Source organism: Furipterus horrens, unplaced genomic scaffold (genome assembly GCF_987537825.1).
Source record: "Furipterus horrens unplaced genomic scaffold, mFurHor1.1.pri manual_scaffold_4, whole genome shotgun sequence".
Taxonomy (NCBI): Eukaryota; Metazoa; Chordata; class Mammalia; order Chiroptera; family Furipteridae; genus Furipterus; species Furipterus horrens.
In genome coordinates, this window is record NW_028327174.1 from 201,915,445 (window position 1) to 201,942,187 (window position 26,743).

The window sequence follows — 26,743 nt, forward strand, 5'->3', positions numbered from 1 at the left end:
CGTGAAAAAAGTGCAGATCCCCAACTTTGCATGTGGATTGCATATGGGCCCCATTACGGCATCACATTAAAAGTCCACGGTGACAGCATTGTAGTTATGTATGTGAATCTCCCCGTTCTGGGCAGACTCCTGCTGAAGTGTTCTGGGTCAAATATGATACTGTACTGTCTGCAGATATTTTCAAAATGATTCTGTGACACACAGAAACAAATGTGTCAAATTCTAAGGACTGGTGAAGCTAGGCGACATCTACGTGGGTTTTCGTTGTACTCTTGAACTTTTCTGTAGCTTTGAATGTTTTTGAAATAAAAAGAAATCTGAAGGGAGAGAGAAGGTATTTTACAGTTTAGATTCCCAGATCCTGTTTTCAGACATTCTGGCTCAGTGAATATGTGCTTTTCAGCTTCCCTTCATTATGTTGCACAAAGTTGGGTACCACTGATCTCATTTAACTCTGGACTTTCCTCCCTACCTATTTCACAGAAGGAAAAACTGAGGATCCAAGAGGGTGACTAATTTGAGACCACACAGTGGATTGGTGGAAACATCAGGTGTGGAGTGAGGATTCCGAGTTCATTGTGAAACATTAGCGCTCTGGGCCCGTGCGCGCGCGCGCATGTGTGTGTGTGTGTGTGTGTGTGTGTGTGTGGCCAGATGGGTGGGGGCGGTCAGCGGAGTGGGGGTGGCTGCTGCGAGGGTACCTTTGACTTGGGAGTCTAAATGGCGCTCCAGAGCCCCGTCACTTTTTAACACAAGTGGTGATTCTTGGGTTTTCTCACATCTTTTTAAGAAACCTGAACTCGTCCACCTTAGTGACCGTCAAGTTTCCTAAAACAAACAAGGTCCACCTAGAACCGTTGGCGTCCTGTCGCTATGGAGACAGACCGTTCCATTTTTCTTCCAGGGGTGGTCTTGGTTTTCTCTCCTTTCCCAACCCTCAACCCGGAGCCCAGACGAAGCTCCGAGAGACCAGAGGGGCTTATATGGATTGATAGGGTTCCTTGAGACGAGAGGGTGCCCAAGGTTGGCGCACCCCATTTCGGAGGGAGCCCGGCGTCCAGTGTCCACCCCGGGGTCCAAGTAGTTGGCTCTTCGGAGTTCCGCTCGCGCCCCCAAACTGGGCAGCACGCCGCGTCCAGGCCCCGGGTGGGTTCCCGGCGACCTCCAGGATGCCGGAGGCCAAGAGCTCCCGCCAGGACCTCATGCGATGGAAGAAGCAGCAGCAGCCCGTGCGCCGCACTGTCAGCCAGATCTGCCCGCCCCCGCGACGGCCCCTGACCGGGGCCGACATCCGGCCGGGCATGGAGAACGAGAGGCTGGGGGTCGTGCGGGATTCCATGTTTCAGAACCCGCTCATCGTCAAGGTGAGCCGCCCACATGCCACCACTCTTTCGCGTTCGCCCCTCTCGGACCTCCCACGCGTCCGGCGGTGTCCACGCATCTGGCCCGGGCACCACGGCCGGGTCCCAGCGCCGCGCGGGAAGCTCCAGCTCTGGTCCAGACAGACCTGGAGCCCCCTGCGACCACGGGCGGGGGGGCTCCCTCTCTAAACCTCAGCTTCTTCACCCTCCAAGTGGGATGACAAGAGCCCTGGTTAGAGGGCATGAGTGGGCAGACCGATTAGGGCGATGCCCGCGGAACCCGGGCGCGGCGGCCCCTGACGCCCGGCGTTGGCTGCGGCTATTTCCGGGAGCCTGCCGATGAGCCCGCAGGAGGACGGGCCACCTGCACCCAGACCCTGTCCTCACCCAGCCCTGCCCGCGCTCTCAGGTGCCCGCCGCCCCCGGGCCGCGACCACGCAGTGAGCGCGCTCTCCTCTGGAGGCGCCCAGCGCACGTTCCTTTCCGCTCCATCAAACCGATCCCGAGCGGCAACACTAGGGCAAAGCGCCGATCTGGCCCCGGGAGGCCCGCCAGGCACCAGTGAGGCAGCCGGGGCTTCTCACTAGATCGCGTCGCCTTTTATTGCACGCTCTTTCGTTCCGGACTGGGGGCCACCCAGCACCCAGCACCCAGCACTTTCCCGAGGCCCCGCCAAAAGTCAGACCGAGGCTTGGCCGCTGGGAAGCGGTCACGCGGCAATCCCGTCTTGCGCCACCGGAGGGCAGTGTGCTTTTAAAAATGCGCGCCGTTCCCCGCCGTGGGGGACGCAGGTGGCAGCCTGGCCTCGGTACCGATTACCTGCAAGCGCGGCGCTGACGAGCGCCTAGAGGTTTTTGTTGGTGGTTTTGTTTGGGGGTACGCGGGACCTGGGTTTTCTTAGCGGAGCTCATTGGTTCCTGTGAAAACATGGACGCCCTCCTCTCGCCTTCCCCGAGCTACGTCCCGGGCCGGCACCGGGGACGCAGGCTCTCGCACTGGGCACCCCTCTCTCACGCGCGCTCTCGTACGTGCTCCTCCCCCACGTGGAACAAGGCCCTTCGCTTACGTCCACGTGGGAAGAGCCACTGTCAGCAGACAGAGGGGACAAATAGATGCGTTCCATCCTTCTGGGGTCAAGGGGAGAACCAAGCCCCCCCCCCCCATCCGACCAGCTGCTTTAGCGTCAGGTCGTCACTTTTGCCGATGCAGGCACTCGTGGGCGCCCCCTTCTTACCCCAGCGTAAGCGAGCGCGTTTTGGAGCCCCTCTTCGGCACCGTGAGTTAGCGGTGTGCAGTGCCCGCCCCAAGCTACACATGTATACTCACGCACAGCGTATTAAGTGTGTGCACACGTGCACATATTAGACATACATGCATTTACATATATGTTTACACACATATACAGACAAGGTCTGTTGGGAAAAGTCCAGCCACTGTTACTATAATGAGAACAGTTTGCATGACATCCCTGTAACCTGGCAGCCAAGGAGAGTGGACTGGAATGCACATGCGTGAACAATGACGACTTCACTGTACTGGTCAGTGGGGGCGGTAGACGCTGTTGAGTGAGCGTGTGTACTGCATGGCCGTCACATCCAAAATGACTGAGTAGAGCAACGAATCTGCCTCAGATTTTGCGCTAAGCTTGACCATCCCTTCATGGAAACTATTCGGATGGTTCAGGAGGCTCTCAGGGACGATGCAGTGAGCGCAGCGCAAACAAAAGTGCGGCACAGACGCTTCAAAGATGGTTGAGAGCCTGTTGAAAGTGACCCACGTCTGGACGGCCTGCAGACACCTGAGACGGTTGAACATGTACGGGCTGCAGTCAACACAGATCAGCGACTGACACGCGAGGACTAGAAGCTGATCTGGGGGTTTCAAACACTGCTGGGTCTGAGATTTTGACACAGAATCTTGGCATGAAACGTGTCGTGTCAAAATCCATTCCGCGGCTTCTGCTACCAGAGCAGAAGGCACATCATGCTGCAGTCACTAATGACTTGATTCAAACCGCTGCCAATGAACCAGATTCCCTCAAGAAGGTCATAACTTTGAAGGGGACTGAGGTGTCATTGTCCTGTGTACAATATTTCTTGTATCTTGTATCTTCTTCAGTAAACGCTACTAATTTTTCATAGTACTCGGCTGTATGCCTTCCAGACAGACCTTGTACAGGTGTATATGTCCACTATACATACATGATATAATATACATATGTAAGTAAAATTTCCGTTTTTTCCTTTTGCTTCCCCTGCTCCATTTGAAAAAGAACAATATTTGGCCTCTGGATGGCACTAGCTGAACAGCTTCCAGGACAAATTCAACCCCTGATTTGTGAACCTGAATTGAGGTTTGGAAACTGTGCTGCTGTCTGACTGATGACTAGGGTTTTGTCTTCAGGGCATGAGACGCAGAGCGGTGGCCTGGCCATGGTGCCAGCATCTTAGTGGCGGGGGCCGTGCCCAGGTTCTGAGTGGCGGGGGCCGTGCCCAGGTTCTGAGTGGCAGGGGCCGTGCCCAGTGTCTGAGTGGCGGGGGCCGTGCCCAGTGTCTGAGTGGCGGGGGCCGTGCCCAGGTTCTGAGTGGCGGGGGCCGTGCCCAGTGTCTGAGTGGTGGGGGCCGTGCCCAGTGTCTGAGTGGCGGGGGCCGTGCCCAGGTTCTGAGTGGCAGGGGCTGTGCCCAGGCACTCTCTGTGGTGGCCCCTGGCTCCTCCCGTCGGGGCCTTTCCTCCTCCTTTCCTCGCTCCAGTCCTCGATGGGCCGTGCGTACCTCCTGTGGCAGTTATGATTATGTCCACATTTCAGTAGTCACCACCGCCACTGGATACTCTCCCAAAACCTGACCCGAGTGGAAGCTGCGGAGACACCGAGAGGAGGAGGAACCCTGCTGGTTAGCTTTCCCAGACCCCTCTTTACGAACGGGGACCCTGGCGCCATCTGCGGTGGGCTCTTCCTTGCGGTTCTGGCAGAGCAGAACCTGGTTAGAAGCCATGTCCCTGGCCCCCAGCTCAGCGTTATTTCACCACTCCAAACAGCTTCCTATGTTTAAAAAAAATTTTTTTAATTATGAAGAAACTTTGGGGTTTTCTTCTTTCAAGAAAAGGGAAGAGCCCTGGCAGGTAGCTCAGTTGGTTAGAGCATCATCCAGATACGCCAAGGTTGAGGGTTTGATCCCTGGTCAGAGCACATGCAAGAATTGACCAATGAGGCATCAGTAAGTGGAACAAATGGATCTCTCTCTCTCTCTCCCCTCCTTCCTCTCTAAAATCCATAAATTAAAAAAAAAATTTAAGGAGAAGATTAAAGGTATTCAGGATTGAGAACGCTTTTTAAAAAATCTTTTTTTAAAAATTAATTTGAGCCCTGACCATCATGGCTCAGTTGGTTGAGCACCATCCCACAAAGCGAAGGGTCGCTGGTTCGATTTCCAGCCAGGGCACATGTCTGGGTTGTGTGCTGATCCCAGGTTGCAGCGTGTGAGAGAGGCAACCTATAAATGTATCTCTCACACGTCGGTATCTCGCTCCCTCTTTCACCCCTCCCTTCCCCTCTCTCTAAATAAATAAATTAAATTTAAAAAATTAATCTGAGAGAGTGAGAGAGATCGATTTGTTATTCAACGTATCCACTTTTAACGCATTCATTGGCTGATTCTTGTATGTGCTCTGACCAGGGCTCGAACCCACAACCTTGCGGTATCTGGACAATGCTCTAAGCAACTGAGCTATCCAGCCAAGACAAAAAAAAAAAAAAAACAGTCTTAAAAAAATATAATAGGCTGCTTAAATTGGTTTGTGGCTTGGCTTCTGGGTTTCTTCACTGTGGCATGTCAGTTTTGAGTATATTCTGGTTTGGGCCGAGCCTGACCCTGAAGGTTGCCTCTGTGTTCGAAGAACAGAACCCCTGAGACGTAGTCACGTGTTCCACCATATCGGGGGTCTGTTGCTCAGACCGTTTCCTCCAGTGAACAGGAGCAGGGTGTTTTTTCCCCACTTGAAATGCAGGCATGCTGCCTGAACAAACCCAACACTGCCATCTCACAGCCGTGGCGGGTACCAGGACAAATACACATCAGCGATGCGAGAACGGGCCTGCAAGATGCCACAGTAACCGAGTGGAAAGTGAAAAACTCAGACGGCCAAGCCGGCATTTTGTCTGCAAATGCTCCGCAACTGTCCGCCTCATTTAAAACCAAGCCAGCTGGTTAGTGAGCGGGACTGATTGAATCAAGTAGGTGTTTTATGTGGTCACAGAAAGATGTAAATGTTTTCCACTAGAAAGAGCTTCTGCTCTATTGTATAAAGCGATGTGCTGCGAGCCAGTTTTCCTTCAAACGCAACTCTCTGGGAAGAATAAAATTAAATACAAGAACCAAGCTTCTCCCTGCTCCACTCCCGTTTCCCCAGAACGCCGTGACTCCACACGGAGCCCTGCGACAGCAGCCTCCCGGGCTCCCTCACAGAGCCTATCAGCCTGCGCCCCTTCCTGCCATTGGGACTCCGCGGATACCCTGTCAATACAGTTACAGGGGAGACTGCCCAGTGCGCCCCACGGAGAGCCTCGAATCTTCCATCGCCCCAGAGAGGCAGGCGGGGACAGGGGTGGAATCCATGGAATCAAGCCCCCGACTTTTTCATCATTTATTAATGGCTCTGCTTTCCTGTGGGGCTTGCGTCACAAACAGGAAGTGCGCACCTCTGTGACAGAGCCGTTCAGTCACACCCTGGGAGGAAGGAGGCTTGCAGACGCCTCCTCCAATTCCTTTGCTGAGCAGGATTAAGGCCTAGAGAGGGGGAGAGGCTCATCCAAGGTGCCACTCTGGCCGGGTCGCTGAAGTGGGTGAGATTCAGTCTCCTGCCTGCCAGCCCCGTGCTTCTGTGGCCACCGTTAATTAATGGCAGCCCAGATGGGTGATGTTCGTACACCGTGCTGACCAACGAGTCTGAATCCCGGATTATCTTGCTCAGAATCCCTTCCAAAGCAGCTTCCACCTACTTCCTTGGGATTTGGTGACAGCTAAGACATATTTACTGAGTGTTTACCAGGTGCCCCCAACCATCCTAAGCTCTCCCAGGGTCATAGAGAACAAGTCCCGAGCTCAGCCTTTGCCCACAGGAGTTAACTCTTTAGCTGGGAAGGCGGAGCAGGTATGTGCCATGCATAGTGCATGCGCGCATGTATTGCATATATATGTTGCCTAACGCAGCGCTATCTTAAAGAAAGCTCTCACAAATGTTGTCTTATTTTTGTGCGTGTGCACACACGTAAATAATAAATGCAGTGTTGGCGGGGCACCCCCACACGTTTCAGACGAGCCGCACGACCCGGAAGGGTGGCGGTTTTGCGGAGCACGCCCTGAGGGGGACACGAGGCTTTATGAAGACGCAGGCTGGGAGCCAGACCCTGATGGGTGAAGAGGGAGAGGCGGGTGAGCAGAGGACTGAAGAAAACTCAGCCCCTGGGCTGAGTGGTCACACCATCTTAGATCCTGAGTGTTTGTGGGTTTTCACCCCCACTCTAGTCTACTCTATGAGACTCAGCGCTTCTGCTGGGGTCATTATCGTTGTCTGAGCCAGTGGGTTCGTTTAGACTGGCCACGCTGCCACGGTAGGAGCCACACCATGGTAACAGCTTATCGTCCCCGACACACACACATCGGTGCCCGTGGGCGGAAACGCCTAGAGACAAACGTGAAGATGGCAGGCAAACGCCCAGTGGTACAAACGGCCCAGTGAGGGTCAGGGTTTTTATTATGTTTGAGTAAAATATGAAAGTGTTACATTTGCCTTTATCCGTGAAAGATACCGCTGATTGCCCAATGCCTTTCACACTGAACCACTATGTGATCAGAGGAAATGAAACGCTAGGAAGGCGGATGGAAAGCAAGCTGCCCATCCTGGGGCCCCGCCCGGGCTGGCCGGCCGGCAGGGAGGCTTCATTTTTTTAGAGAAAGCCGTGGGTTTATCAGTCCTCGCAGCTTGCTCTCTTGGCCCTTGTTTTCTTTTTCAGTCAAAGCCTCTCCTTCGGGCGCCCAGGCTCATCCCCCGGGTGCCGCCTCAATGATCCCATTACATAGAATTGCGTCTTCATTTCCCTCCAACTCCCAAGAGGCCATTAAGGACAGAGGAGTGGGCTATTTGTGTATTTATATTTGGCACATGTTGGGGACCGTTAGTGAGCCCATCAGTCAGTGAGCAAACAGTAACTGAATACCTACCATGTGCAAGGTACCGGTGGGGACCCAAGAGTTTAAGAATCTGTTTCCTAGGAGTTTATGGGCTGGTCCAGGGAGAACCAGACTTTGCACATTAAAACCAATAATAAAGGGGAGGGAATGAGAGGCAGGTGTCATGTTTAGGAGCGGAGGCGGGAGCCAGACTGGAGCACCCAGGCTGGGCTGGAGGACGGGTTGGTTCCCGTGGGTGGACAGGAGAGGGAGGGACACCCGGAGAGGGGCTGCCTGGGCGAGGTCTCAGCAGGAAGGGACGATGCTGGGCTTCCGTGAGCACTCTGAGGGGCAGCAGGCCCTCACTCACTGCCGGGATGAACCGGCACTTTTGAGCACCTACTGTGTGCCAGGCGCCGAGGAGACAGGGGAACTGACCTGGATGGAGGCCTCCAAGGTGAGGAGGGACCTGGAAATTTGGAGGATGCGCTGGCGCTTCAGGGAAGGCAAGTGTGGAGACGAGGCTGGTCAGGGAGTGAGGCCACACCTGGGGGGTGCCCCGCCCCCTCGGAGACCTGCCGGGGCTGGAGCAAGTGGACTGAACAAGGCGGAGAACAAAGGGCCGAGGACCACAGGTATCACCAACAGGTTCGCAGACCGCCCTGCCCGCACTGTGGGAAAGCAGGCCGACAGGGACACGTGCCCCTGGCAGTATGCTGCCGTGTGACCCCCTCTGCTGGGTGGGATGTGTGAGGCGCACCCAGGTTTCCTGCCAGCCAGCATGTTCGAGCACCCGTGGGCAGGACGTGTGTGACGGTTTAGGGTCAGTGGCTGTGAATTGTTTACTTTTTGCAAGTAAAACAAACCCCTGATCAGTCACGCTCCAAATCTTCACCAGGCCCTTTGTGGGAACCTGCTGGCATGCTTGCCAGGGGTCCCCCGGGACCCCGCGCTGGGCTTCGCGCTGCCCCCCAAGCCTTTGTGAACTGTCACCGAAGACTCTGCTCTTTCTGCAGGCGCCCAGGGTGCAGACATTCGGAGGGTTAAGCAAGGCTTTCAAAAACTCCCCTTCCAAACGCAAAGTGTGGGTCTGGCATCTCGGGAGGTCCCCCTTGCTTTCCTGAGCGGATCGTCCCCGGATTACCTGCGTGATGCTCCCGGGCCTGACTTCTCGGTGTGGGAGGAGGAGGCCGGCGGGACTCTGGGTTTCCAGCAGCTCCTGGCTGAGTACCACACAGCCGGCTGACAGCCCACCCCCGCCAGCAGACAGCGTCGGCCCTCCGTGGAGCCCGTGTGTGCCAGGCACGGTGCTGGTCCTTCTTAGTCATCACGCCCATTAAGTCTGCAACAGTCCTAGGACAGAGGACTACTGTCATCCCCATTGTACAGGTGAGGAAGCTGAGGCTAGTTAGTGACAAGCTACACAAATGGCCCACAGTCACCAGCTAACACATGAGGGGCCAAGCCTCTAGTTCGGTCTCCAGAGTCCAAGGTCATAACCAGTGTGCAAATCAAAAGGATCTAATGAAATCAGGCCACTATTTGTTGAGTACCTACCAAGTGCCAGATGTTTCCAGACAGGATCCCAGCTCTGCACTGTCAGCGTTTTGAGCTCAGAAAGACTCACAGAGCCTGTGCGCATCCGTGGCTGGCCGTGGTCCTAACACGTGCCCCACTCTCTGCCACCCCGCGGACTCCTTGGTCCCGACTAGAAAGGAGGACCCAGCTCAGCTCCATCCCTCTACGGGTCCCCTTCATCAGAGCTGCACTTTCCGTTCCCACGGGGCCTACCGTCTAGCTGGGCGCATGCGCACCTGGAAGTGGGCCGCACAAGGCTGAAATGATAGGGCCAGCGGTGTGGGCCAGACATCCAGGACCGTGGGGTGGCCCGTGGTCTGGAGGGCTTGGGAAAAGCTCCAGTGGGGTTGCTGGGAGGCCGAGCAGGACTCTGCTAGGTGGAGACAAGAGAGAAGGTCGTTTTAGAGCAGTGGTTCTCCACCTTCCTAATGCCGCGACCCTTTAATGCAGCTCCTCATGTTGTGGGGACCCCCAACCATAAAATTATTTTTGTTGCTACTTCATAATTGTAATTTTGCTACTGTTATGAATCGTAATGTAAATATCTGATATGCAGGATGTATTTTCATTGTTACAAATTGAACATAATTAAAAGCCTAGTGATTAATCACAAAAAAAACCCATGTAATTATATATGTGTTTTCTGATGGTCTTAGGCGACCCCTGTGAAAGGGTCATTCGATCCCCAAAGGGGTCGCCACCCACAGGTAGAGAACAGCTGTTTTAGATGTAGAAACGTCCAGACAAGGCGAGAAAAGAGACGCTATGAGCTTGGGGGGGTTCGAAGGACAATTCTGGAGGGAGCCCGATAGGAAGGGGGCATCATGTGGGCGGCTTACAGAGTCTGCACTTAAGTTTTAAGAAGAGACAAAACCTGAAGAGAGAAAAAGATGGTGGATACCTTCTTTCCCACGGCCGCCTGGAGTGGAGGTTATTCTAAACGCGCGCATCTGCGGCCGCAGCCAGGGTGGCTGGGGACGAAACTGCCATCTAGGCCGTCCGGAATGGCCTCACCCTTTCAAAGGGAAGGGCTCCCCTACTCCTCTCCCACCCCCAGCCCTCGCCACCCCCCTAATCAGTGAGAGCAAATTGTTATCAGATTAGCGCCAGCAAAGAAAAGCGCACACACCCCCCCCCCCACCAGTTAGTTAGCATTTAGATAGACTGGGACAGGGACCCACACCACAGGCATCAAAGCGCGGCTCTGGGCCGCTGCAGGGATTAACTTCTTTAACCAACGGGCCTGATCTGGCCTCACTCATTACCCTGCCTTGTCAGTGTGGACGTGAGACGCGATTGAAGATTATACCGCTCAGGCCTTTCCCCGTTCTCTGCCGAAAGCCGGGCTATTGAATTGCACATTCTCACGCAGCCCCGTCAATACTCGGCGGCCTGAGGTTCTAATTCTGCTTCATTTAAACTTCATCAACTTTTCCAATCAAGTGGAAGGATCCGAAATAGGCTCTGTGAGCAGAAAGGCCCGCTTCCCTTTGTCAGATAATTTATTCTGTTTTCTCCCTTCCCTCCCCCTTGCTTTTTCTCTCTCCAGCCTGGCTCCCGACCACCACCCCCTTGCCCCCCTCCTTATCCCAGTGCTGAAAATGAGATTACAGTATTTAAATGACTATGATAATCAATCTGGGGACCGGGAGCTGAGATTGAGGTTAATTTTTCTTAGCAGAACAAAGGAACAGGGTGCCCTTGGGGACGCAAAGATGCAGTCCGGGTCTCTTGCTTGTGTTTTTCTCCCCCTGAAATCGCAGTTTTAGGGGTCTTTTCTTGTTACTAACTAGGCACCAGGAGTGATTTTTAATGGCGGCAGCCCCTAAGAGGGCAGAAATGTAATTTTGAACTGAAACAGCCAACGGCCTTCAATCAACAATTTTAATAGGAAAAAAAAAAAAAGTCACTGATATGCTAGGCGTACAGATCTAATGAAAGGGTGATCATTTACCTTATTTATTTTTAAACGCGCTAGGCATCATTTCCCACCGTGCTGGGACGCGCCATTACAGCCCCACGCTGCCCCGCGAACTTCTGAGAAGGGGCTGTCACCGGCAGCGTTGGCCGCCATGAAAGTTGAGATGTTGTCATGTTCTGGCTAATTGGAAACCGGGTCATTATACCACCGACCATTGCCATGAAAGTGACTTGCTCGACGGGGACCTGTAGCGTGTGCGCCAGCCGGTGCCCACGGCCCCTCAGCCCCGCTGCCCACACAGAGGGAATCAGACGCGCCCGCTGCGCCGCCTCCCCCGCTCCCTTGTCAGGGCTGTGGTACATGCCGCCGCCCGATGTTCCCTTTCATTTGTGTCAGGAGGGAGGACCTGACACGTTCAGGGTTCGACGTTCATTTGGCGAGGCAAAGTTTTCCTTCCGATCTTGAGCAGGGAATGAAACTATCCTTCAGCAGCACGAGCGACATCGCTGTTGGGCAGACTTATTATGAGAGAGACAGGGTCGCCGAGCTTAAGTTCCCCGCACGGGCCAGCGACGTCTCCTATGTTTTTTGAAAAAGCAGGATTTGGTTTCCACAGGCAGCCCTGGTCGTGGGAATGAGAAGCAACCGCAAGGCCTTCGAGCAGGGGTGCCTAAGATTATGCTCCGCGCCCTCCCTGCCTCCCCCCCCCCCCCCAGTTATTATTAGGCTGGAATAAATTGTTTCTCTTCCATATTATAATGACTTTGTTTCAGACCCTCAAACTGGGGGAGAGTCTCTGACAGTTCTCTGCATTTGCAACGCAAAATATTTAATCACCACCGTTGTCGGAAGGGGCGGCAGACCCCACAAGCAGCCTTATTTGTGAAGACTAGAACCCCCCCACGCCCCGCATCCACTTCCCATCCTTGTTTACATAGCAAAGAAGTCTCTCTCGCCCTCTGTGCTACCAAGTTCATTTGGGGCAGTGGCTTATAGTGACATTTTTCTTTCCTGAAGCAAATATTGACCCACGACAGGGAAATTAAAACTCCATTAGGCAGCGCAACATTGTACAGCAGGCAGCGTGACCGCAGTCGGGCTGCTTCTCATTGGCTTCTTTCCTTGCGAGTAGCGCAGGGAGGGCAGCGGGAAGGGGAAGAGAGGATGGGCTTCAACTATAATTTGTTAAAATGACCCCATCTACATGGGCCAGGGCGATCAGCACAGGGTTGTTCAGCTGAGCATAAAGAAGACGCTGCCCAACAGCACAAGGGATGTATCGATACACGAAGCCTGCGGGGAGCCATTTCCAGGCCAGCGACCGTGCGTCTGAAGACACAGGCAGCCTCGCCCGATGTGGCGACTCGGGGCTGGCTTCCCGGAGCCCTGACCTGGTTCTTTCATGCGTGGCAGACATCTCCTTCCCTGAGATGAGAGAAGACGCCCCTTGAGCCTGCTCACCACTCCCTTCCCACCGAGGACGCGCTGCCTTTCTGCCTGCCCACTGTCGCCTCCGCCCACCAGCTCTTCCGCTGGCGCCCACCCGAGCCCCACCTGCTGCGTCGCGGCTCCTCTGGCCACTCTCGGGTCTAGTGACTTTGCCCTCTGCTGTCACCTACTGGGACCGCAGTGACAATGACCGTAACCCAGGGGGGTCAGGAGCCCGAGATGGAGGCGTCAGTGGGGCTGGCTCTTTCAGAGGCTGTGAGGGAGGGTCTGCTGCCGGCTTCTCTCTCTGGCTTGGGGACGGTTGTCTCCATATTCACGTGGCCTTCTCCCGATACGTGTGTCTGTGTCCACGTGCCCCCTCTTCATGAGGACACCAGACATATTGGACCAGGGGCCCACTCTACTCCATTAGGACCTCATTTTAACAAATCCCCTTTGCCATGACTCTGTGGCCAAATCAGGTCACATCCTGAGGTCCTTGGGGTTAGACTGCCACATGTGACTGCTCTGGGCGTGGGTCCTGGTCGTTGGTCCGTGAGTGTGGTAAGAATGACAAAGCAGTCACTAGAGGGACATCCGGTATGTTCAACCCGAGGCCTCCGTCCTGTCATCTGTCATTCACCTCTCCTTCCCTCCCTCTGTCCATCCATCCAGCCATCCACCACCCATCCCTCCATCCATCCACCCATTCCTCCGTCCATCCATCCAAGCATCCACCATCCATCCATCTGTCCACCCGTTGTTTTAGTGAGCAAATACATTAGTATTGACTGAATTCCCATTAAATGTGCCAGGCACTGGCTAGGCACTAGAGAGACACTGGTGAACAAAATTTGACATGATCGCTATTCCAGTGGAAACTTACAGTCTGATTGGGCAGGTACACATTAACCAAAGAGTCACAAATAACTGTAAGATTGCCAGTGTAACGGAGGGAAGGAGAAGTTTATGACGCATCTAACTGGGAGATGTCACGTGACTGGCGGACCAGGGACGATCTCTTGGGGAAAGTGAGAACTGAGCTGAGACTTGGGTTAACCAGGAAAGGAACGGGGGAGGGGCGTCTGTGGAGGGGGAGGACAAGGGCAGGTCTGGGCTTAGAAGAGCATGTGCGAGGCGGCTGGGTGGGAGAGAGCCTGGGACCCAGGCACCGCGACGGCCTGGGGTGGCGGGATGCGGGGTGGGGGACCGGGTCAGCCTCGGCAGGACCACGCGGGGCCTGGTTGGAGGCCAGGTAAGGGCTCTGACCTTTAGCCTCAGAGTCATGGGAGCCAGTGGGGGCCTCTGAGCAGAGGTCGGGCCTGGAGGCAGAGGAACATGGTCACACTGGCATTGCAAAGGCCTTTCGGGCCACAGAGTAGAGAGTAGATGGCATGTCCCCGGTGGCCGCGGGAGGTCCTTTCGGGTCTTGTGAAGTGACCCAAGTGAGAGACAAGCCTGGAATGAGGATGGAGGGGACGAGACAACGGGCAGACTGAGGGTTACTTAGCAGGCAGAGCCACCAGGACTCGGCGACAGAGCTGTGTCGGGAGAAGGTGGTATGAAGCGTTTGGGTGAAGGTCACGGGTTCGCTTTTGGATAGTTCTCGTGGGTAAATGTCTGGGCTTTCGGCAGGTGTCCAGAGGGTCCTCTTTAATGACTCCCTGTCACCGACAGGACAAAATCTAGACTCTTCGGTTTAGCAAAATGTTCCTGATCTCCTTGCCCAACTCATGAGTTACCCTCTACCTTCTGGCTCTGATACTGTTCACCCACATGTTCTTTCCTGCCTGTATCGCATCCTTTTATGCCGCTCGGTGGGACTGTCACCTGCGCCTGGGCAGACGGTGCCCCAGCCTGAGATGCGGCTTCTCTGCACCCCCTTCCTCCCATTCTCACGTGGCCATTCCTCATCCACAGTTCCAAGCTCAGCCGGGTGCACTCCTCTGGGAGCTCTTTCTGGCCCTGTCCCCACCCTGAGGGGTTTCTCTGTCCCCCTTTGCCTCCATCATGTCCTGTGTGCATTTCTGTCATCGCTGTTAGCATGTGGGCAGGAACCAGGTCTCGTCCGGCTTTTATCCCCAGTGCCTACAGTTCTTGGCATAAAGTAGGCGCTCAATAAATGTTTACCAAACAAGTGAGTAAATGAACAGTTTGATGAGTCCCCGGGAGATGGTTTCCTGGTGGGTAGTTACATTGGCATTTCTAGAAACGTCCAGATTTATTTTCCAGTTCAAACTTAAGACACTTTCCTTTCAAGATTTAAAGACGGGGTGTTCTTCACGAAGGAAGACATAGCTTGTATGCACCGGTGGGGGGAACCCACGGCCCTGCCGTTTGGCCTCGCGGAGCAGCAAACGCTCTCTGCAGAGAACTTTGTGTCGATGGAAAACCATGAGTGGGTCCCCAGGGGTACCACCTAGGAGGCTGCTGGGGACCTGGGCGGTTTCCGGGCCAGCCTTTTGATTGGAGCATTTAACAAGTAAACCCAGCCGGGGACTTGGGGGGGCGATCCCATCGAGCCCGAGAGGCCCGGGGCCAGCAGGAGGAAGGGACCACATGGCCCGTCCCAGGCAGGAAGGAGCTTTTCTGTGAGAGGATATGGAACCGTTTGATCAAGCCCAGTAAAACGCTTGGGTTGTACTTGACTGTTTAGAGAAAGAACATTGTTCCAAGACACTTAACATGGACTGGGGTGGGTCCCCTTTCTTCTGTCTCCTTCTGAGGGGTGTCGTGGGCTGTAATGATTTGTATTGTATTTATAAGCCGACGGGGTAATCCTGGCAACAGCAGGAGGGAGGCAGCCCGCGCCGACTTCAAGCCCTGCTAATTACAACAATCCTTCCTCTGCCCGCGGAGGCTAATGAGACAGAAAGAGAGCGGGCTAATGAAAATGTCACCACGAGATTGCCTACTTCTTTTATTTATTTACTTAATGCGGCGACTTCCATTTTGGGGTTCTGAGGGAGAGAGAGATTTTTCAAAAAATTTCCAGGAGACCCTTTCTTAATTCATCACCGTGCGGCATGGCGGGGGTGTATCTTTAGTCACCTGAAATTTCATCTCCACTTGTCAACAGTGACAATGTTCTAGGAAGTGGGGCTGGCTTGTGTTCACTTTGAACCAAATAAAAGTGAAAGGAATCTGAAAATCGTCTTTTCAGAGGATTTTCCCCCAAATCCAAGAGCCCAGCTTGCTGATAAAGGCCTCAATCCCTGGAAGGGGGAGGGGTGGGCAGCCATCACGTGGCGTTTGGCGAGACAAAGTCGCTGTGCTCACACAGCCTTAACATTGATCCTGTCAGCATTTGGTTCCGCCAGGATGGCAAGAATTCAATCAATAGGGCATTTAATGGGGCCCAGTGTGACCTGACCCTTCAATATCGGGAGGGCACCTGGGGGCCCTCTGCCTTCGCTTCAGCCCCTTAAATGCTTGGTGACTTCAGCTAATGGCTTCCTCGTCAACACTGCCCACCAGACTAGTGAAAGGAAGGAAAGAAGGGGCTCACTGTGGTGTAGGTCTTGCCAAACGGGTCTTCTCATGCTGGTGACCTGCATACGGCAGGCAGGCTGTGAGGGCCCACGCCCCCACCCCCAGCAGCAAACGCTCATTCCCAGGAGCACCCAGATCGCGAGGGGGGCTAGTCCGGCTGTGCAGTTGGTGGGTGCTTCTGTGCCCTGTGACTGCCTTAACAAAGCACCACAGACCAGGGTGCTTCAAACAACAGACGTGTCTTAGCTCTGGAGACTGGATGGCTGAAACCAAGGGGCTGCCGTGGGAGTCCCCAAGAATCCGTCCTCATGTCCTCCGGCGTCTGGTGGCTCCAGCTATTCCCTGGCTTGTGACAGAATTGTTCCAGTCTCTGCCTACGTGGTCACTTACCTTTGGGTCCAGGGCCTACACAGACAATCCAGGATGATGCCATCTTAGACCCTTTAACTTAATTACATACGCCAAGGCCATTTTCCACGCAAAATCACATTCATAGGTTCTGGGGACATATATTTGGGGGGGGCACCATCCAACCTACTATAAAGTTGGGTCAAATAAAGTGGTGTTGGTTAGTGGACTCCAGTCAATTGAGCGAGCATTTCCCACTCTTGCTTCAAGAAAACTTGCGTGCCCCCCTCCCCCCCGCGTCTCTTTTCACAGCATGAGGACAGATGCAGAGCGGCTTTTATAGAGAGAATACTGAGAAGAATACAACTTTCACAAGACATCGGTCGTGACCATCTCACCACTGTGCATTAGGGTTGGAGGCTTTAATGCCACAGCAATGAGAAGGGACAATGACAGGGCTTCAGCAATGGGGAAACGCTCCTGCGTACTAGTGACCAGCGGCTGGGGCGGGGAGCGGAACGCAAAGTTCTCCCTCCGGTGCGGTTACAGTTTTGCAGAAATTATTTTCATGGAGGAACAGGGCCTGGAAGGGAACTCTGAACAATGGAAACTGGTAACAATTATATATAGGAGCGTAGATATTCTAGGGGATTTCCCCCACCCCTACTTTAAAATTCCTATTAGGATCATCAGTATCACCAGAATCATGGCCGCCACCGTCATCATCATCCTTGTCAACACTGCCATCCCAGTCATCATTCAGTGAGAAATGTCACTGTCAGCAGCAGCAGCAGCAGCAGCAATAACAACAGGTCACGTTCACTGAGTCCTTCCCATGACAAGCCACCAGTGTAACCCTGCACCCTCAGGTCAAACCCTCACACCGCCACCCCACGCGTTGGTACTACGGTTACCCCGTTTTACAGATACGGGAACCGAGGCTCGGCGAGGTACAGAAACTGGCCTGAAGTCACCCCGCGGGTCAGTGGTGGAACCAAGATCAGACCCCAGCTGGGCTGAGGCCAGAGCCCATGTCTAGGTTCCCAGACCAGCAACTGACCGTGAGGACCAGCATCTCAATTACCCTTGAGGGTCTGCAAAGCACTGTGGCATTTATCACCTCATTTGCTACCGTCCTGTGAGGCTGGCATCACTGCTGTCCTTTGGGAGTCAAGGAGCCGGAGGCTCAGAGAGGCGGAGGGACCAGCACCCCACGAGTGGTACACAGCGGGGCGGTCCCTGAACCTCCGCCTTGAACCCTGAAGGCTGTGGGGCTTCTCTGCTTCACAGAAACGCCGCCCAGGGTCCGGGCCATTCTTCAGCAAATACCTCCCGTCTGTGGCGCTTTCTGATGCAACCTGTGTGTGCTCCCAAAATAGCTGTTGAGTGACAGTCCAGCCTCCTTGGTTTGAAGCTTGCAAAGGCCACTGTTTCCATCACTGTCACCCTTCTCTCCTTCCCCCTCACTGCCCCCCACGACCCCCTCTGCATCCTAAACACCCAGCAGCAGGGTTGATGGGACCTCCCACCTTTGTTTTCAAAGGGGTGTGTGGAGACTCACCCCACCCGTCTGCCACTTGCCTGCGTGTCTTCGGGAGTGGGGGGGAAAGGACGGGAGGATATTCTCAGGCAATCCGACTCATTATTTACACAGACAAGGAGATATTTCAGTAAAACTGCACTCGGCTCTGAGTGACAAGGTATCGCTCTGCGGCGCGAGGTTCAGGGAAATTGTAGTGAAGTTGACAGCTTTTTAATGTACGGTTGCGGTTCCACGGAAAACCAGCGTGTTTTTGTTTTGGAAGTACAAGATGACCTGTTCATTAGCTGTGATTCAGACTGAGTTTACATACTCGGAAACACAAAGGCAGATGAACAGCATGTTTCTTTTGGGGGGCCACCGACTCCCGCTCCCCCTCTCTCCACCACACACAAGAAAACGCCGAAATCCGAGTGTTCTGGATTGAAGTGGACGTGTTTTCCCTGAAATGACAGCCTCCCTTGGAATCACGGGAAAAAGTGTCCGGCCGCCTTCATCCTCCTCCCCAGGGTAACCAGCAAGTGCTCATGCTCCTGGGTGCAGGGGGGCCGGGTGAGCAGTGAGATCGGGGGAGACAGACAGCCCAGGTGTCGGACCCCCAAACCCGCCTCGGTGGCATGGCTTGGGTCTGGTGTGCCTGGACTCTCGCTTCTCTGCGTGTGGTGGGTGGACCACAGCGTCCGCGCCCCTGGGTGCTTGTTGGAAACCAGAGTCACAGCACCCACTCCAGACCTCCCACCTCGGAATCTTTAACAAGGTCCCAGAGTACCACCCATGCTTTGCCCAGGCCAAGTCATTCATTTATTCAGCACACGTTTGTTTGGCATTTGCTGTGTGCCAGGAGCCAACTTAGGTACTAGGAATAGGGGAATAAGACAGAAAAAGCCCCTGCTCTCCCCTGGGGAGCTCGTAAGCCGGCAGGGAGGCCGGCGTGGAACAAAGAATCACGGGTGGGCTAGATCTCGGAACCTTCCCCACCTGCACAGAATCGCCTCTGCATCTGAGTGAGACCCTACCTGGCAAAATTACCTGGATGAGGAGAAGCACACCTTGTTCTCATGAGTGTAGCATCATTTCACATGATCTCATGAACCAGGAGGCGGGATCCATGTCACACACGATGAACCGCGTCAGGTGTACGGTTTGGTGGCGTTTAGCAAGCTCCCAATACTGTGCCGCCATCCCTCAGGTTCTGAAGCAGTCACCGGCCCACAACACCTGTCCCCACCAAATAGTCACTGTCTCCGGCCCCTTCTCCCCCCAGCCCCTGCTCCGCTTCCTGTCTCTGTGGATTTGACTCTTCTGGGCACTTCATGGTCCTTTCGCTTGGTGCCATGTGTTATTCGCTGGTGGTCATTCCTGCTCATTTAAAGGTGGTCAGCGTCTGTCTCAGGTAAACCAGACCACCTTGGGGAACCCCACAAGACAGCGATGCTCATTTTGGATGATTACAGTATCAGAATGTCAGCTGTTGTCAATTATATTGGTCTGTAAGCTCACAGCGTTACCTTGAAAACAGGACTCCGGGGTGCGTACAAGGGACCCCTGGACACACTCGAATGGGAGATACGGGCACCTGAAAACCACTTAGGAGGGCTGCAGAGCGTGTGTTCTGCTCCCGCAGCACCGCATGGAATCAGTGGCGGCTCTGAGCCATCTTCCCGTTTTATTCAATCAGCCACTGAGTTCACCCAACAGGCATTCACTGTCTGCTCTGCGCTGGGCTCCGCGCAGGTGACACCGGCCCCTGGTCCGACAATTGGACAGTCCCTGGTGAGAGCTGAGCAGCCACCAGGGTGAAGGGCTGCCCCTGGCCTGTCACTGGGTTTTGAAGACACCCCCTCCCCTTCCCATTCGGAAATAAGAGCCCTGGGCCGAAGCAGCCGCAGCAGCAGCAGAAGGCATTTGGGAGGATAAGGCGCTCAGATGGAGCTTTCCGGCCACGTAAACCTAGAGCCACCTGCGACAGCATTGCCAGGGAGACAAACGCCACGTCTGGGAAGGGAGCCGCATCATCCACAGCTTGTCATTTGGGCAGGAAGTGCTCCCTGTCCTCTGAGAGTCTGCCTAATTATAGGCTGGACACGTGCCAGGGGAGAGGAACCAGAGAGAAATGCAGAAGAGGCACACGAGCCCAGCACTGCCACTGCAGGCCTCCGTCCTCCCGGGTGGGCGTCCGCCTCCCGGCGCTGCCGGGTCGGGGCGGGCAGGGACAGGGGCTCCCGACGTGCTGCGGAGTTTGGGGCCGTTGCGGAGCGTGCCGCACATCACGTGTGGGTGCTGGCAAAACATGGGCTTTCGCAGGTTACCGCCTTTTTGTCTTGTTCAATTTTTAAAAAACTTGTGGTGGAATACATATGAAATTTGCCCTCGTCACCCTTTCTGAGGGTACAGTTCAGTGCCACTAAGGACAGTCACACTGTTCAGCCACCATCACCATCGTCCATCTCCGGCACATTTTCATCCTCCTGGATCGGAACTCCTTAGCCTTTCACTGTCCCCTCCCCGGCCTCCGGCTCCCACCATCCCACCTGCTGTTCCTGTGGATTTGGTTATTCTAAGTATCGAAGCCTCATATAAGTGGGAGCCTACAGGATCCATCTGCTCGTGCCTGGCTTATTTCCCTCAGCACAGTGTCCCCAAAGTTGTCACAAGTGTCGGAATGTCATTCCTCTTTATGGCTGAACCATGCTCCATGTGCAGAGGGACCACATTTGTTTCAGCCGCACATCGGTGGACGGACAGACCCGCGGGGTGCCTCCACCTCTGGGCCGCTGTGAGTGACGCTGCTGTGTGCGTGGACATGCGGGTTATTGACTTTCGAACATCAGGACAAACAAGAACCGTGGCTTAGCCTTGCTCCTCTCCCTGGGTTCCTCGAGTGTTCTCCGGGGGGAGGTGTCTGTGGACTGGGCTGGGGACGGGGGCACCACCCACCGCGGGTCACAGCCTGTGGTCAGAGGCAGATCCTGTCAGTCCTTCCACGCCATGCTGATTAGCAAGGACCATTCTGATTTAGTTGTCCTATAAATGGTCATGGTGGGGACCTCCCTCAAGGTCTAGGTTTGCTCCCAGGCACTGAAGCGCATATGAACTTGACCTGCCAGATACTGCCTTACGGAAAACAGGTGGGAAGGGTTTCCTTAAAACCTAGGAAGTTGGAGTCAGCTCGAGCAGCCCCAGAGAGTATTCCCCAGAGAGGCCTGGACTCTGACCTCAAGCCCGAGGTGCTGCCCTCTGCCTTGGGCCTCTGAGCCGGCTGGGCACGGGTGGGCCTACGTTCCAGCTCTTCCCCACGACGGCCAGCTCCAAGGAAGCCAGGACAGACAGCTCACAGGGCGTCTCACACGTTCGCCTAGCTAGCCGGGCAGCCTGTCAGAAAGATGGCTCCCTGGGCCCCGTAGCTGGAGAGTCTGACTCAGAAGGGGCCCAGGAATCTGCTTTCTGGTGATTCTCATGCAGGCTGCCCCCGGGCCACACCGACAGGCACCGCGTGGAACAGCTGCGCTGAGGTAGGACTCAGTAATGCCGGCTCTCCTCCTCCCGGTGTCCTGGCTACTGCGGGGACATGATGCCCGAGGCAGCGTGAGGATTAAAAAGATACGTCCTAAGTTTGGGAGGAGCAGGGTGGGTGGGGCTGGGGGAGGTGCTTTGGTTTCAGAACTAATAGATGCACCTCCCTACCCTTCGGTTCATTCCTTTATTCTGAGCCCTTCGCGGTGAAGGCCGGGGAGAGCCGGGCCCCTTACCGCCCACCTTCTCACCGTGGGCTCAGCCTCATGACCTCGCGTCGGACACGCTCCCCGCGCGTCAGCTGTGGCCTCGTGAGCGTGGCTACCACGTTCTTATCTCTCGCCATCAGAGGTGGGATCGCACAGCGACAATTTCACTGCCATTTGCCAGGGGCTCTGCTCTGGGTCAGAAGGCGTGCTGAGCAAGGTACCCACACGTCGTGGTCAAGGTCATCCTGCCAGCAGCCTTCTGTGAGAGGGACGAGTCCTCTCATTTCACAGAGGAGACCGTGGAGGCCCAGGAGGCGAGGGGCCCTGCCTGCAGCCGCCGTCAGTGCAGTGGGGAGCCAGGGTTCGAACCAGAGTCTGACTCCCCAGGACCCACACTGCGCGCTGCTTCTGCGTGTCCTGTTCTTCCCCTTAGAGTCAAGTGATGAGTGACACCTGGTGCAGAATGTGGCAGGAGGTGGCCCACCTCGCCCGACAGTGAGCACCTACCTCTTTGGGGGGATGCAGAGATTGAATTCGGTTACATTAATTGATCATTTTCTATTTCAGGGGACCCCTCCCAAGGGGAAAGAAAAGAGCCATATTATTTTAACTCTGGTTCCATTTCAAGCCTCACAAATTGTGGATAGGAGGCCCCCGGGAAGCTGCAGGGGCCGTTTGTCTCAGCCCCCCGCGCGGACATGGTCCTCGTTCCTGCTACCTGGAGCGCGGCCTCTCCAGGTCATGCCCCCGACCATCCCCCGACAAAGCAAGGTGCGGACGTGGCTCTGGCCTCCGCAAACCGGCGCCCCCGCTCCGTGGTCCCCACCTCAGCACCCTCCCAATGCACCCCGGCTGCCCACAGCAGGGAACCCAGGGACCCAGCACAGCCTGTGCGTTGAGAGGGTGGGTCTCCAGAACGCTGAAAGGTGGAACCCACCAGAAAACCGGGCTGATCAAAGAATCAACCTGCTACTCCCCTTCTGTCCCCAGGCCCAGGAAACTTCTTAATAAAATCACTCCACGCTCAAAGGCCAGCTGCGGAAGGGAAAGGACTGCTTCGGGGTGCAGTTTCCTCGGCTGAGGATTCTGTTTTACTGGCAGCGCGGAATTCTGTGGCATTCTGCGGCAGTGGCGGTGAGGGACTGTCAGGGGAGGTGGCCATGGTCAATGTGGTGACACTGTTATGTGCTTCGTTTGGGAGTGCGGCTTAATTAGATGACAACTTGGAGGTGCTAGCTGTCTGCAAGGTAATACGGGTCTCCTGGGCGAAGGGCTAACTTAGCTTTTTGGCTTAATTCAGACATGAAGAGAGGACCAAAAGCTCCAATTTTAGTGGCTCAAGGACATACACGCACGCACACACACACGCACGGATATTATATGGACATCACAGCACCTGGGTGCGCGCCCCTGGGCAGAAGGAGCGGAGGGGAAATGGAATGGTGCCCTCATTCCATTTCATTCAATAAAACATCATTCCCGATGGTTTTCTCTCTCTCACACACTGCGTGGGAGACTGTCTAAGGCACAGCCTTGGCTCAGACAGACAGACAGGCCGACCTGGCTTTGAAGCCCAGCCGCGCCGCTTCGCGCTGCCTGACGGTGGCAGGTGTTTATCCAGCCTCCCAGAGCCTCCTTGTTTTGTAAAAGCAGGTGGTGCACCCACCTCTGGGGTCATTGTGAGGCTCACACAAGGACACGTAAGTCAGCACCTGGCTGAGTTCTTGGAACAGTGTCCCACGGGTGCTGTCTCCTGATCGCAGTGGTGGGGGAGAAGCAAGGATGGCCAGGAGACGCTGGGTCGGGTCTGGAAGGCAGGGGGAAGAAGTGGCAGACAGACAGCAAGATCTGGGGCAGCTGAACAAGACGATGGCGCAGGCGGACAGGGCCACCTCCTTGCACAACCACATCAAAATTACAACTAAAATATAGAGCAGCCGTCACTCAGAACCATCAGAAATCGAGCTGAATGGAAGTCTGACAACTGTGGAGTTAATAAAACCACATCCATCCAGACTGGTAGGAGGGGCAGAGACGCAGAACAGGACAGTCCCACACCCACGTGTGCTGGATAAAAATTCGGAAGTTATATCTCCAGAGTAAGGAGGCCCAGCCCCACACCAGGCCCCTCAGCCCAGGGTCCCAGTGCCAGGAAGATAAGTCCCCACAACTTGTGGCTGCAACACCCAGCGAGGATTGAGTCTGTGGAAGAAACTGCTGGAGCCCCAAGCAGTTCCTCTTAAAGAGCCCACACACAGGGACTCACCTGCTCAGACTCGCTCCCTCTGGGCTCCAGCACCTGGGCAGCAGCTTGTAAAGCCCCAGTGGTGCACAGGGAGGAACTGAAGTGTCTGGCATCGAGGTGATCAGAGGCCATTGTCCCTTTGCTAAACCCTCTTCTCACAAAGCCAGTAAGCTGGTGCCATAGCTGAGACTCCATCAACCTGGCTGACTCTGTTTGACCCACATTGGAACTCTCCAGAGACTCCGCCCCTCAAGCTGCTTTTCTGCATGAATGGCTGGTCTTGGCTCAGGCTTCACAACTTCCTAAATCCTATCAGACAAGCAACTGTTGGCCTCAGGGAGCCCCATGCCCAGCACTAGCAGCAGCCAGCCTAGATTCACATCTTGGCTTTGCCTAGGAATCTCCAAGCCCAGCACAGGTAGCAGCCATCTCAGGTTGCTTTATAGCTCAGGCAGGGTGCCCCGGGCAAAACACAGGTGGGGGCTGACCTTGGCCTGCCCCACCCGGAAAACCCCAGGGTCTGCGCACGCAGTGGGCAGCTACAGACCACGTCAGAGCACCAGCGCCCTGACCCTGCACAGCTGATCCTCCATGGAGGGCAGAGGTTGGTGGTCACTGGTCACAGCCAGTCCTTGCAGCTGACTGGCCTGGGTGAATCCCTCCCACTGACCTGTGAATAGCAACCAAGGCTCAACTACAAGAGGAGGGTGTACTCAGCCCACATGAAGGGCACACCTTGAGTACCCAGCTTGGGTGGTAGGGGAGGCTGTGCCCCTGGACCCTACAGGACACCTACCACATTAGGCCACATGACCAAGACATGGAATCAAAACAGTTCTACCTAATACACAGAAACACACACAGGGAGGCTGATAAATTGAGGAGACAAAGAAACATGGCCCATATGAAAGAGCAGATCAAAACTTCAGAAAAAGAGCTAAATGAAATGGAGATAAGCAATCTCTCAGATGCAGAGTTCAAAACACTGGTTATAAGGATGCTCAAGGAACTTAATGAGGACCTCAGCAGCATAAAAAATATCCAGCGAGAAACAAAGGTTACACTAATTGAAATGAAGACCAATTTACAGGGAAACAATGGGAGAGTGCATGAAGCCCAGAATTAAATCAAGGATTAGGAACATAAGGAACAAAAAACAACCAATCAGAACAACAGCAAGAAAGAAAAAAAAAAGAATCCACAAAATGAGGATAGTATAAGCAGCCCCTGAGATAACGTCAAAAGGTCCAACATTAGCATCATAAGGGTGCCAGAAGGGGAAGAGAAAGAGCGAGAAATTGGAAATCTATTTGAAAAAATAGTTAAAGAAAACTTCCCTAATTTGGTGAATGAAATACACATGTAAGTCCAGGAGGCACAGAGTCCCAAACAAGATGGATGCAAAGAGGCCCACTCCAAGACACATCATCATTAAAATGCCAAAGGTTAAAGATAAAGAATCTTAAAAGCAGAAAGAAAAAAAAAAAAGCAGTTAGTTCCCTACAGGAGAATTCCCATAACACTCTCAGCTGATTCCTCAAAAGAAACTTTGCAGGCTAGAAGGGACTGGCAAGAAATATTCAAAATCATGGAAATCAAGGACCTCCAGCCAAGATTCCTCTACCCAGCAAAACTATCATTTAGAATTGAAGGGAAGGTAAAGAGCTTCCCAGACAAGAAAAAACGAAAGGAGTTCATCCCCACCAAACCATTATTATATGAAATGTGAAAGGGACTTATTTAAGAAAAAGAAGATCAGTACCGAGAGGGAAGTTCATAGCAATACAGGCCTACCTAAAAACGATAGAAAAATCTCAAATAAACCACCCAAGCCTTCATTTACAAGAACTAGAGGAACAACAACAAGAAAAAGAAGATCAAACTATGAACAACAAAATTGCAACAACAACAAAAAAATCTGTCAACAATTGAATCTCAAAAACAAACTAAGCAAACAAGAAGAAGAGAGAGAATCATGGATATGGAGAGCGTTTTGATGGCTGCCAGATGGGAGGGGGTGTGGGGGATGGGTGAAGAGGGGAGGGGATTAAGAAGCACAAACAGGTGATCACAGAGCGGCCATGGGGGTGTAAAGGACAGCATAGGACATGGAGCAGCCAAAGCACTTATCTGCGTGACCCGTGGACATGAACAATGGTGGGGGGGACTGCCTGAGGGAGTGAGGGGTGCTGGGTGTAGGGGGGGAAAAGGGGAAAAATTGGGACAACTGTAACAGCCTAATCAAGAAAATATAATTTAAGGAGAAGATTTTGGGCAACCGAGTCAATGCTGCAGGCTCTAACCCAAATAGAAAATTCCAGAATGGCAGCAGGTCTGCGGAAGGCCCGTGAGCTCGGTTTGGATGTGTGCCTGTGGACAGCGGGCCTGCCACATGCCACAGTGTCTGGGGGCTGGTGGTCTTAGTGCCCACACGAGGGGCCCCCGGCCTGTGACATTGGGTGAATCCTGCTTTCGTGGAGACCCGATCTGTGAGCCCTGCACTGGGAAGCGGCCGTGCGGGCCGTGTGTGCAGGACGCATGCTGGTGAGCACGCCTCGTCAGCCGCCCAGCACCCCCACTGCACCCCGCTCGGTACCCCTCAGCTCCTCGTTGCAGGGCCCTCATGAAGACCCTTCACCTCTCTCGCTTTGTCCCTCCCGCAGTCCCAGAGTCCAGGGCCGTCACTGCTTGCTCCCCAGGCTCACTGCCACCGCCTCCTACCCAGCCTCTCCCTTCCCGCTCAGGCCTCTTCTGCTCTGTTCTCCCCGTGGAGTCGCAGGATCTTTCCAAAACCAATGGCTCCCCGTCACTGTCCCATTTCAAGTCCGTCAGGGCTCCTCTGCTGCCTCCAACGCTGGGTCCCCACCAGGTGTCAGGTCCCTGCTGGGTAGATACGACTCAGGACCAGGGCACTGGTGGGAGCCCCAGGGGGCCCCCAGAG

At 54.5% G+C, this 26,743-nt stretch overlaps 1 protein-coding gene across 1 annotated transcript in view; it reads left to right on the forward strand.

Annotated features, from left to right (window-relative positions):
* The first annotated feature begins 997 nt into the window (after positions 1 to 997).
* CFAP77 (cilia and flagella associated protein 77) overlaps positions 998 to 26,743 on the forward strand; it is a 105,872-nt gene continuing 80,126 nt past the window's right edge. Inside the window, exon 1 of the mRNA XM_090276033.1 lies at positions 998 to 1,364. Within this exon, the coding sequence (XP_090132159.1) occupies positions 1,170 to 1,364 (195 nt within the window). The 5' untranslated portion in view covers positions 998 to 1,169. The remainder of the gene's footprint in view (positions 1,365 to 26,743) is intronic.